General features: G+C 40.6%; 1 protein-coding gene across 2 annotated transcripts in view; it reads left to right on the forward strand.

The window, feature by feature from the left end:
- The window catches only part of PDE3A (phosphodiesterase 3A), a 330,465-nt gene that overhangs the window by 276,043 nt on the left and 41,200 nt on the right, over positions 1-13,222 (forward strand). The window contains exons 6-8 of one of the 2 annotated variants that reach the window (XM_004713785.2): positions 4,300-4,522; positions 9,699-9,787; positions 10,881-11,035. In XM_004713785.2, coding sequence (XP_004713842.1) covers positions 4,300-4,522; positions 9,699-9,787; positions 10,881-11,035 — 467 coding nt within the window. The remainder of the gene's footprint in view (positions 1-4,299; positions 4,523-9,698; positions 9,788-10,880; positions 11,036-13,222) is intronic. The other variant, XM_045288485.1, reaches the window with a different exon arrangement.

A 13,222-nucleotide genomic window follows, 5' to 3' on the forward strand; every position in this document is an offset into this window, starting at 1 on the left:
ATGTGGAGACCCACACCAACACTGAGATGTTGCTACTGCCACTGGGTCCACAAGAGTTTCCACCCACTGGCCTGTGATCTTCCTGCATGTCATTGCATGTGTTGTGTGACTCTGAAGAGGAATTCATAGACTGGTATGAGACATGTGGGCTAATATCAGACTTATAGACTTGATCTGGACTGGGCTGAGATGTTTTCTTAATCTCCAGTTACTCTTTACATAAAGCTCTTTCTTATACACACATGAGTCTCCCTGGATTTGTTTCTCTAGTCAATCTCACCTCATTAAGTATATTCCACCTGAATTTTGAGAACATCTCAAGAGCAGACTTGTATTGAACACTGATCACAGAAAGCATGATGAACTGTGGGATAGCATCAAGAACATCATATATGAAGAAAGCGAACAAGGTCATTAAAATGCTTGACGAGGAGAAAAGATCAAGCTGGATGTTTGAAGAGACTGTAAAACTTCCTCTAAATTATAGTCTCTAAGGCAAATGAAAGATATGATGAGGTAGAAGAACTGAACAAAAAAATGTTAAAGGGCATCACCAAAGGACAAAGTAAAGTATTATAATGAAATATTTCCAAACTTAAGAATCAGGATCCCAAAAAGGACGACGATTCTCAGCATATGTTAATCTGAAAGAAGTGAAGAAAATACCCAAGCCTCACATTCCAATATTGAAAGATTCTATGAGCAAACTATTGATTCAGAAAGCATCAAAAGATGATGGAAAGAATACAATGTCATTGTACCAAAATAGAACTAGTCAACATTCAACCATTTCAAAAAGTAGATATGATCCAGAGCCGATAATGAACATGTCCAACATGCAAAGAAAGCATTAGTCGACAATGAGGCTTCAGGAACTGATGACAGTCTAATTGAAATGTTTCAATAAGTTTGTGAAGCACTAGAAGCACTGACTTGTATATGCCAAGAAATGTGGAAGGCAGTAGCCTGCCCAACTAATTGATCATTCCAAAGACTGGTGACCCATCAGAATGTACAAATTATAGAACAATACATTAATATCACATGCAGGTAAAATTTTGCTGAAGGCATCTAACAACAGAGTTGCAGCAGAGAACATTTACAGGAGCTGCCAAAAGTTCAGGTCCGATTCAGAAGAGGACATAGAAACAGGGATGTCATTCCTGAAGTCAGACAGATACTGGCTCAAAGCAGAGAATACCAGAAAGATGTTTATTTGTGTTTTGTTGACCATGTAAAAGACATTCAACTGTGTGGATCTTAACAAACTATGGACAGCCTTGAGAAGAATGGAAATTCTAGAATTCTTCATTGTGCTCACGTGGAACCTGCACATGTATCAAGAGACAGTTGAGCAAAGAGAACAGGGAATACTTAATGGTTTCAAGTCAGGAAAGGTATGTGTCACAGGGTTGTATCTTATCAGACTTTTCTCTCTGTATGCTGAGGAAATTATCAGAGAAGCTAAAAGTACATGAAGAAGAATTTGTCATCAGGATTGAAGGAAGGCTTATTAACCACCTGTGTTACACAATTGACACAATCTTGCTTGCTGATGAAGGTCAAGGATTACAGGCTTCAGTATGGATGGCAACGCTATGTAATAAAAACAAAAATGTTCAAGATTGGACCAGTAGATAACATAATGATAAAGGAAACAAGATGGAAGTTGTCCAGTATTTCATCCTGTATGGATCCACAATCAATGCTTGTAGAGCAGCCATCAGGATATAAAAGAATACCTTGCCTTAGGTCAATCTGCTGCACGAGACCTCTTTAAAGTGTTGAACAGCAAAGATGTTACTTTGAAGACTAAGGTGCACCTGACCCAAGCCATGGTATTTTCAGTTAGCTCATATACATGTGAAAGTTGGCTCTTGAGTACGGAAGACTGAAGAAGAATCAATGCATTTGAATGATAGCAAAGAACACTGACAGTGTCATGGATTTCCAAAAGAATGAACAAATCTGTCTTGGAAGAAATGCAGTCAGAATACTGAGGAGAGGCAAGGACGGTAAGACTCGCCTCAGGTACTTTGAACATGTTATCAAGAGAGGCCAGTCCCTGGAGAAGGACATCACGCTTGGTAAAGTGGAGGGGCAGCAAAAACAGGAAGACCCTGCAAAAGATAGATTGGCACAGTGGCTGTAACAATGAGCTCACGTGTAACAATTGTAAGGATGGTGCAAGACCAGGAAATATTTTGTTCTATTGTATGTAGGCTCTCAATGAATAGGAATCAACTCGAAAGTGCCTGACAACAGCATTGCGTTGAAGATATTCATTTCATTCTCCTCTCTCATTTTCCCCCTTCTCCTCCTCTGCCTTTCCTCCTCCTTCTGATTTACATCCATTCATACTTCACTACATGCCAGAAACTTTCGTAGTGCACACCCTGGTGCAGCTGTTAGGAACCCCGGAACTGAACTCAACTGAAGTTCACTTTAGTGAATTTATGTTCCATTGGACCCAGTAGACAGTTGATTAAAACTATGTAATGTCAACATTTTTTTCATTATTTATGGTAATATATCTAAAACTTTACATTAGTTGTGGAAATTTAAAAAGCATAATTATCAAATGCTTCCTAGTAATGGATTTTTCTTTCCCCTTGGGCAGTCACTGCCAAAATAAAAAGTCAATAAACCACATTTTACTGAGGCTCTTTGGGCTTATATTTCCGTGTTTCCTCACCTACTAGTATTGTGTCATCGAGGGAGGTTGTTTAACCTCGTTGAGTCTAGAGCGGCTTCATTTGTTACATATGAAAGTAAGGGAGTTAGTTAGATCAGGAATCACCAGTAAAAATTAGAAAATGACTAGGAAGAGATTGCTACTGCCGTGTTAAATGAAAACTAAACAAATAAGAGTGCCAATAAGAAATCTGAAAAGATAATGGCAAAAATCCTTCACGACACCTCATGTTCCTTCCAGTGGACCAGGGAACCCGTGGGTATGACACATGCAACGTTCAGGAAGGGGACATTTGCAGCAAACTGTGCTCTAAGGCACCTGCCACTTAACCAATGTTACTTGATGATGTAAAAGGCCCTGCTTTACATTTCTCCGGAGTAATGAGAAACAGAATGGTTTTTAATGATTTCAATTCATTTACCCTAGTCAGTTGATCAGCCATAAAGTCATGTAAAATAGTAAGCAGATGGTTGTTCAAAAGTAATTTCTTTCTTCTTTAAGAAATGTTGAGAAGGTGCTGCCTTCTCTAAGTTTGGGCGGGAGCAACTTCAAAAAGCAGTTTCCTTTGTATTCCAGCATCGCTGCTTTGAAATCTCAGGCAATGTCATTAAAAATTCTCACAACCTAGAGTAAACATAGGCAGTGAGGTATAAATATCCATATTTAAATTTTTGCAGTGCTTTAAATTGAATTTTCAGGCATACTGTTTTGATCTAAGATGGATTTCCAGACATTTGTTCATATTTTCCTCAGAAATGCTTTTGATCAAAGTGCCATTCCACTGAAAATGTGGATGGCTCACAGACCTGTATCTTACCGTTTCCCCGAAAGCAAGACATCCCCCGAAAATAAGACCTACTTACAGTTTTGCCTCTCGCTGAAATATAAGGCATCCCCCTGAAAATAAGACCTCTCCAAAAATAAGGCCCCAAAAAAACTACCGTAACTCTGGACCGTAGCAGTGAGCGGCGCTGCGCAGCTCACTGTTGGCCGCAGCGCAGCCGGAGCAGACAGGAAGTGTGAGGTCTTTTAATAAACCAATAAACGATAAATATGTACCATGTTCTTCTTCATGGAAAAATAAGACATCCCCTGAAAATAAGACCTAGCGCATCTTTGGGAGCAAAAATTAATATGACACTGTCTTATTTTCGGGGACACGGTATTCATATATTGTTAGGCATCAGATGCCTTCAAAACTCTGCTCCAGACACTGGCTAGCATTTAGTATGATGGCAGATCTTGTTCCTGACCCCAAAGCTTCATAACCGAAGGAAAACATTGAACTATTATGTCAAAATGGCGAGAGCAAACAAAAGTGGGAGAAGCAAATAATATCGCTGGGGCCTGAAGTGCCGCCAGGACACCAAGCCTTTCATTGGGTTCGTTTTGCATGATGACTCAGCATTCCTACTTCATGTTTTGGAGATGCCCCAACCTCACACCCTGTCTCCAGGTGGTGGCGAACAGAGGCCAGCCCAAGTGCCCTGAGAACGGGGTGTGATTGATTGTGTTCACTTGATTCTGACGTACAGTTGCAGAGTTGGAATTTTGCATTTCACAGACATTGATTTGGACAATTGACATCTCTCTCCTTTTCTCAGATGCCCTCGCTAATATTTCACCTCTCTCATCACCCTGCGCTTCACCTATTCAAGGGACTCCTGCAAGCAGCCCTATTAGCAAAATTTCTGCTGTGCATTTTCCTGAATCTTCAGAAACAACTGCCAAACAAGGCCCAAGTTCGCAAAGGGCCTTATCTTATTACACTCAGAGCGCCCCGGACCTGTCTTCTCAGATCCTGACTCCATCAGCACTATGTCGCAGGTAAGGGTTTTATATCGTTTAATGGCATTTACTATCTTTTTTTTTTCCTGCATTGGGCAACTCACCACGAGTCCACACAGCTCCTGAAGCTTAGCGAAGGAGAAGACAAGAGACACAAGCATGCATCATTTTATTACGCTTCACTTTGTTGTGTTTCACAGCTCGTATACCTTATGCAAATTGAAGGCTTGTGGCAGCCCTACCATTTTCCACAGCATGAGTTCACTTATGTCTCTGTGTGACATTTTGGTCATTCTCACATTATTTCATACTTTCTCACAATGCTAGCACATACCGTATAGACTACCAAACCCAGTGTCTTCAAGTCGGCCGATTCCAATTCACAGTGACCCTGTATAAAGTAAGGTTTCCTGTGCTGTAAATCTTCATGGGAGCAGATAGCCTCTTCTTTCTCCCACAGAGCAGCTTGTGGGATTGAACTGTCAAAGTCGTGAACAGTCCAATACTTACCTGACCATGAATAGACTAAGTTGAGTGTAAATATAATTTTCATGTCACTGGGGAGCCAAAATATGCATGTAACTCACTTCATTGTGATATTTATATTTGCTTTATTTTGAGAGTCTGAAACTTAACCCAAAATATATCTCAGGTATGCATCTGTAGGGCACTGTGTTTTCTGTTGAATAGATATTAATAGGATGTTTTTTCCCCTGTTAGAGAAGGTGTAGAGTCCACAACTCAAACTTTGAAGATCATATAAAATAGTTAATTGTATATTTTGTCTGAGAGCCCTGGTGCTGTAATGGTTACAAGTTAGACTGCGATCCATATGGTCCACAGTTTGAAATCACCAAGGGAAAAAGACGGGGCTTTCTACTCTCTTAAACAGTACAGCCTCAGAAACCCATAGATGGTCGCTATGCGTCAGCACTAACTCGATGACAGAGATTTTAAAAATATTCTGTCTGCTTATTGTCAATGAAAACAATAAAATTGAAAAGTGTACAATTTGGATAAGATTCTATATTTTGACAGAATGATTTTTACTTGTTCCTCAGAGAGTGTTTTATGTTGACCGCAAAGATCCTTTATCTGTTGGCGTTTCCTGTTTAAGCATTTTGGAATTGTACAAACACTACACGGCAGCTTATGACTGGACTCTGATAGTTCTCTGAAGGCAACTAAGCAAAGCCTTGAGTTACCGTATTATGCTGACACAGAATTACGGTGCCGTCTGTTACGATGGACGGAGCACAGTGGCCAACCGTTATAGGAGTATTGGTTGCTCTTCAAGACCAGCTGCATCCGGAATCATTGGCCTTAAGCATTCAATAGATTTTACGTAAGAGAGAGTTGAAATAGTTGAAAACTAAGTTTATGAATGAATGAATAATCATAAAATTGCCCTGAACAAAATGACATTTCTTTTCTAAGTTTAATGAGGATAAGTATTTCATTAAATCGATGGCACAGTGGTCTCCCAATATCAAATATTAGTTCATACCCAGAGAGTTTATTAGCATCTTCAGTTGTAGCATCTGAGATTGAGCCTCGTCAGTGTCATTTTCAGATACTTCTGTAAATTCGGTAAGCTGCTGACAAAATGTTATATATTTTATCATCTTTGCTTCCTTTCGCCTTGCTTTCTACTGGTTTGTTTTGTTTGTTTAGCAGGGGCCAGACTAAAAAAGTTGTCTGCCTTCCAGAAGTTATTCTGTTGCCCTTTCTATGAGCTATTCCATAAAGTAATTTCTGTGGGGCCTTATTAAGCACCTTGCCCCTGACGAGATGTGTGTTCAGTCAGGTTCCCCTGTGAGACTCTCACAGTCCAGGTCACTTTAGAAACTCGGGAGAGGCTTGCTAAAAGGACACCTGTGGATTCATGACATCTGAATCTGTGTCAGGGTTTTCTGAATTCATTTGACCACCGAATCCAATTCTTTAGGTCAACACCCAATAATTGCCCGTGAACCTGGCGTTTGACTGAACACATTTGCCAGCTATGGTTTCATGGTGTTCCTCCTGAGCTAAAATGAAACCCAGCGGAAGAGCTGCATCTGCTTCCAGCTCTTTTAGAGACGTTCAGTGTAGACTTCCAACTTGCAGAAAATAAAGAGCGTAAAGCAAGGAGAATGATGTTCAGAAAATATGTACCATTCACATGGTTTTCCTCAGCCTAGTCTGTTTTTTTCCTCCTGCTTAGCAGGAAGGAGGAATGTAATGAGATTTTTATAAAAGAAGATTTAGTGAAAAACAGGGGAATTTCACTGCCTACTTGTTCGGTACTGTTTATAAATCCAGTAGTGTGTGTTTTATTTGTTTGGGCTTTATAAATCTATAATTCAAACCAGGTTTTATTATTGCTTTCAGGACAGCCACCCATGTAGCCACAGAGAGCTCCAAAAACACACGACTAATTATTGTGGTTTCCCCTGCTGAACTCGATGGGTTTGGCGGTGAATCTTAGTCTCTTGGCTGCTGTAATGTCTACGCAAAAAGCTATTTTTTTGGCCTAAGAGCTAGGATATTTGAACTAACAATTTAAGTGTTCCTTTTAAATATTATCTAGCAATGAAAATCATAAAAGCAATGCAGTCACTTAATTAGAGACCACCAAGTTTAATCCAAAAATGCAAGTCCATCAATTGCATACCCTTATTTTTAAGCAAATAACACACCCCTGTGCAGTTGTTAGTCAGCAGGTCCCTACCCCTAGGTATTTTTGTAAACAGACTCTGATTTTTTTGCTTTTTTTTTTAGCAGCAACATTTAAAAGAAGAAATTAGTGTAGTGGTGCTTATGAAAATACCTCCCAGGGGAAAGTACCATTTGCAAACAAATATAGGCATAGCACAATTTTTGTTGTTTGTCTTGTTTTATCTCTTGACTCCCTAAGTGAAACCAATAAGACTGCATACTTAGAAATGTTTTGTTTGTGATACTGTCCCATTCAAAGCTCAAGCAATAAATTTACTTATTTACACTTCTGCTGGAAAATACTTACCTTTAATTTTCTCCAGTGCACATACAAACACAACAGAGTTCAGGGGTAGGCAAGGGGAAGATAACACATTTAATATATGACAATAAGTGATCACTCTTTGCTTCTCATTTCAGAGTAAGTACACTGTGCTTCAGTAATAAATAAAAACACTCTGAGATCTTTGTAGGATTAGAAAAAACAAACCCAGCAGCCATGATAGTGGGTCAGGACAAAAGTGAAAAGAACTAGAAGAAAGAACTAAGAGGCAAAAGACATTTATAGAGATATAAACATAGACATGCACATATGTAAATATATTGATATATATTGATAGGGATATAGGTTTGTGTACATATTTTATATGTTAAGTTTTAAGGTAGCAGATACGCAGTAGGTCTCTACTTAACCACTCCTGCTGTTCTGAACACAAGAACACTTTGTTCTAATAACCTGGTGTTCTGTAACGCTCACCTTCCCTACACAATCACTGAAGTCAAAATGGGTGCATAAGCAATGTGGTGACAAAAGCTGACAGTGCCTGGCTATTAAAAGACATAGCACCTGGTGTCTTAGAAACTTGAAGTTAAATAAGCGGACATCTGGCAGGGAAGCAACAAAACCCCCTTGGAAGAAGCACACCAGCCTGTGTGATCACGAAGTGTCGATGGAATCATGTATCAGGCATCAGAAGACTCAAAAAACAAACATTTCAATGTGAGGGATCTGAGCGGAGACTCAAAGCCCATCTGTAGACAATTGGACATTCCCCTCACAGAGAGGTCACAAGGAAGGAACGAGTCAGCCAGGTTGCAGCATAGCACTGACAGAACACACAACATTCCTCGCCCTCTCCCCCTACTATCATGACCCCAGTTCTCCCTTACAAATCCAACCAGACCAGAGCATGCACACTGGTCCAGATAAAGTTCTCGACATGGAATCCTGGACAGATAAGCCCCTCAGGAACAGTAACGGGAGTAGTGACACTAGGAGGATGAGGGGAAGAAATGGGGAACTGATCGCAATGGTCGATGTCTTAGCGCACCCCATTTCCCACCAGGGAGACTAACAACAGAAATGTGGGTAAAGGGAGACAGTGGATGGTATAAGATATGAAAATAATAATAATTTATAATGTATCGAGGGTTCACAAGAGCGGAAGGATGGAGGAGGGAGGGAAGAGAGGAGCTGATACCAAGGGCTCAAGTAGAAAGAAAATGTTTTGAAAATGAGGATGGCAGCATATGTAAAAATGTGTGTGATATGATTGATGTCTGGATTGTTATAGGAGGTGCAAGAGCCTCCAATAAAATGAGTTATTAAAAAAAATTGAGCCATGAGATCTCCTAGCAAGATAAATGAGAGAGGAGCCAGTTTAGGACCTTGTCAAATCTTGTATGGGGTTATTTTAAAACAAAATTTGGAAAATAATAAAAACTGTTGAGAAAGCAAAAAGACCCTCCATCCTTCAAACGCTGTGAAATCCTTCATGATTCTTATTGACCTGCTGTATGCCTCCTTGGCCTGTTTTTATTAGTCTGTTTTGTTTCTACCTGGCACCTCATGCTGACAACCTTCATTTTCCAAGTTCTATGAAACACTTCTCAATGGAATAGACTAAACGAAAGTCTTTGTTCATTAGTATCTTTCTGTAGCCTACCTCCCCTGTCCAGGTGCGTGCACCTTTGCACCCCAGAGCTCATGCTGTGCCTTAGCGTCTGTTCAGCCACTGTCGGGATAGGGCGAATAGCCTGTCTTTCCATGCTTATACTTTTTCACCATCTCCATCTCCTCCGCAGCTATGGCAGTGTGTCTTCTTTGCCCTCCATCTCCCTTTGTGATGGGGAGGCTTTGGGGGAAGTGGGCCTCTATACCTCCCTTTGGTATTAAGATTCTGTTCTTTGCCACTTCTTCCCCTTCCCCCGATTTTTTCTAGATGTAAATTATTATTATTATCGGTCTTAGTGGACAAGTATGGGCCTGTGGGTTAATCATTGGGTTGGTCATGGCAGGGCTGCCAGCCATTCCTCAAAAAAAAAAGAGGAAAAAATGAGGCTACTTGTTCCCATAAAGATTTAGCATCTCAGAGAGCCTTATGGGGTCCCCATGACTTGGAATTGACTCAAAAGTAGTGGTTGCCTTCTCTTAAGGTGCACATGCTTGGTAGGTACCTGTGATCATTTTATGAGAATATTTTCACCGTTGAATATGTTCCTCCACTATTCCCAGCTGTGGCAGACCATATTCCCACGGGCATCCTGCTGACGGGCCGCTGGAGAAGGGTAGCGCCGCCATGCGGACACCGAGCAGAACGGGGGGTAAGTCATTCATTTCAGATTCTGGTTGGCAGCACGGAAATTGCCTTACTGATTTTATGTTGTTGCCTTTTTTTATTTGTTCTGATCTAAAAAGTAACATATGTTCCCAGTTTTTAAATTTACAAATTTAAAAAGACAAAGACGAAAACCAACCCGTCCATTTGAGAAAGCAAAAGGTTTCTGAGGACAGGCCACACACAGAATGTAATAGTAAAATAAACAAGCAAAAACGATCAACGGCTGCAGTAACAACAAAAACTAGACTTGATCAAAAGGACAGGGCACAGACACGACAGTTCCTCTTCCCGAGTTCAAATTCTGGCAGCACCATGAATGAGCTGTGTGAGGCCTCCATTTCCTCCCGACAGTCAGGCTAACAATGCAATCATACCTGCCTCGTATACTGAAAGAATTAAACCTGTCGATACAGATGAAGTGCTTTCAGTGGCACTTGACAGTAGGGAGCCAATTGCTCTCCGACTCAATTACGAGATAACTTAATTACAAGAAGCATTTGTAGGCCTTTACCCAGAAGTTTGTTCTTCAGACACTTAGTCCTTCAGGTAGCAGAGTTTGGAGCTGACTGAAAAGGAGACAGAAGAGGAGGATGCACAGGAGGGAGCCGCAGACTGCAAGGGAACCAGATTGGATATACCAAACCTCCCCTAGTCCTAAATACCTGCCATCACTTGATATGCCACAGGCCATGGTATTTCTAGATATGTCAGCTTTATTCCTCCCACGCTGGCACCCATTCTACAGTCAGTGTTGGCATCAGCGAGTTGGTGCGTTTACTGTACTGGGGAAGGGATAGGGGGAAAAGATAGAGAAAATGACTAGATTTATTTTTTAAAGTTTGAACTATGGATCAAAAATTATCAAGGATTATTAAGTTACTGTATAGATCACAAATCATATTAATTCCTATATGTTGTGTGTGTTCAAAATATATATTTTCCCCACTCACATTTTGTGAGTAAGCTCCCAAAGGCAGTGTTTTCCTAAGCTCTGCATCCACAAGATGCAGTTCTGGAAAACTGGCATTAATGAACTGCCTTTCCCTACTGAAGCTGATTGTTTTTTTCAATTGCAGATGACGCAGCTCAAGTTACCTCTGATTATGAAACCAATAACAACAGTGACAGCAGTGATATTGTACAAAACGAAGATGAGACGGGGTGCACGAGAGAACCACTGAGGAAAGGGTCAGCTTGTGGCACCTACACCCCGGAGACCATGCTATTCCTGGTAACCTTGTGCCACTCAACCCCTCCTATGCTTGTGTCACTGGCTTCTACCACAAAGCTAGATGCCGCTGTAGAGTCCTGAATCCTTAGACCTGCAGAGATCCCTCATTGGAAGCATGGGTATTAGAGCCTCACCCTTACACTTATCAGTGTTATCAGCGTACCATTGATCTCTTAGTGGATCTATTACCGAGTGATTAAAAATGTAAATATGAAAATCTCCACCACTGATTTCAGACATGTCGTAGTACAGTAAAAAAGATGGGCACTCCTTAGGTGATTTTATAGAATTTCATTCTGAACAAATGTTAAATATTTTAAATGGTAGGATAATTATAGGTATAAATAAGAGAAATATATGTATTAGTTGTCTTGGCATTTTTCCTGCAGGTTTTCCTCTAGTACCTTATTGATTGATAGGGTAGCCTAATATTAATTTCTTTGTTATGTTAGACTAAGTTTATAGTGATACTTGCTGCCTGTTACAAACCCGTAGTCTTATTCCTGACACTCCTCTGTCAGGTTGTCAGAACCTAGTAGTGGAGTTGTGATGCTGGAAGCTATGGCATACGTGTTTTAAATATTCAAGATTGAGGGCAAGCTTAATTAACAGCCTGTCATATGCAGAGAACCTACATTTGCTAACAAAACACAGGGAGGACTTGCAGGGCTTGCTGATAAAATCCAGGACTGTAGCCTCCAGAACGGATTGCTTCACTCAACGTAAAGCTGACGTGGAGTTCTTGACTCAGTATAATAAAGAAAACCAAATCTTCACAACTGGGCCAAAGCACGATATAACGATAAACAGAGAAGCGATTGAAGATGCCAGGACTTTGTTTTACATAGAGACACAATCGATGCTCATGGAAGCAGCTGCACAAGATCTCTTTAAAGTGTCAAAGAGCAAGGATGTCACTTGCAGGACTAAGGTGTGCCTGAGCCAAGCCGTAGTGAAGGTTGGACATTGTGTAAGGAAGACCACTGAAGAATTGATACATACGTGTTATGGTAACATGAATATGAATGATGGCAAAGAATATTGAAAGTACCTTGGACTTCTGCTTGGAAAAAGTACAGCCAGAATGCTCCTTAGACATGCGCATGTACTTTGGGAATGTTATCCGGAGAAATCAGTCCCCAGAGAAGGGCATCCTGCTTAGTAACGTAGAGGGGTGGTGAAAAAGAGGAAGCCGGTCAAGGAGAGGGTTTGACATGGCGACTGCCTCAGTGGACTCAAATATAAGAGTTGTGAGAAGAGCTCAACTAGGGAAGTTTCATTCTGTGACACTTGGGGACCCTGATGCGGAATCTACGCAGCAGCACCTAGCGACCACCAGCAGCCGCCGCAGCTGTGACTTCTTTTGTGTGTGACGGGTTCGCTGAAAGAGGATGAAAGTGGACACTTGGGCTAATTTGGCGGAGACAAAAATTGCTGGAAATAGTTTACCACGATGTGATTATCCGTTGATGCTATTGTTTTTTTTTCTTTTACTTCATTTACTACTTTTAAATCAAATATATTGCTATCAGACAAACTTATTTTAATTAACAAATTTTATCTTCTGTCTCCTTCTTTTGAAAATCCAGTGTCACAAATGTTCTCATTTGGGACTCCTTTTAAAATATAACTTACATGGCGCATGTTTCTCATGAAGTGGTAGAGCATGTGGATTATTTTTTAGGTCCTTGAAAAATGTAGCCATTGTCATTCTACAGAATTAATGCTAATTTTGAAGCATTGATATAAATTTGACTGATTAGGATCGAAGTGATGAACTCTGTCTCCCTACTTTTGGGTTTCCCTTGAAAGACCAGTATAACTATGCAACCTTGGTCTATACAAATTTATATAAATCTATAAAGTGATCTATTTATATATAATTGCAGAGTTCTTCAAAGTCCTTATATGAATTTTTCTTTAAGAACCCTGTACTAAATTTTGGAGCAACTCCAAATGAACTGTGTATAGTTGAGTATGTCTGTATACAAACATAGACGTGTCTATCCGTGGCCAGCTTATGATTCCAGCTACTAGACAGTAGAAGCCACATTGCTGTCATCTTCCAAGACGCAGATGGCCACATACTGCTCACATGAACGGCTGGTGGGTTCAAACCGCTGACCCTTCAGTGAGTTGCCAAGCCCTTTAGCCCCTGCACCACCAGGAATCCATGTGTAGGTATGT

The sequence above is a fragment of the Echinops telfairi genome, unplaced genomic scaffold (genome assembly GCF_000313985.2).
Source record: "Echinops telfairi isolate 266 unplaced genomic scaffold, ASM31398v2 ScPeMD7_21;HRSCAF=78, whole genome shotgun sequence".
Taxonomy (NCBI): domain Eukaryota; kingdom Metazoa; phylum Chordata; class Mammalia; order Afrosoricida; family Tenrecidae; genus Echinops; species Echinops telfairi.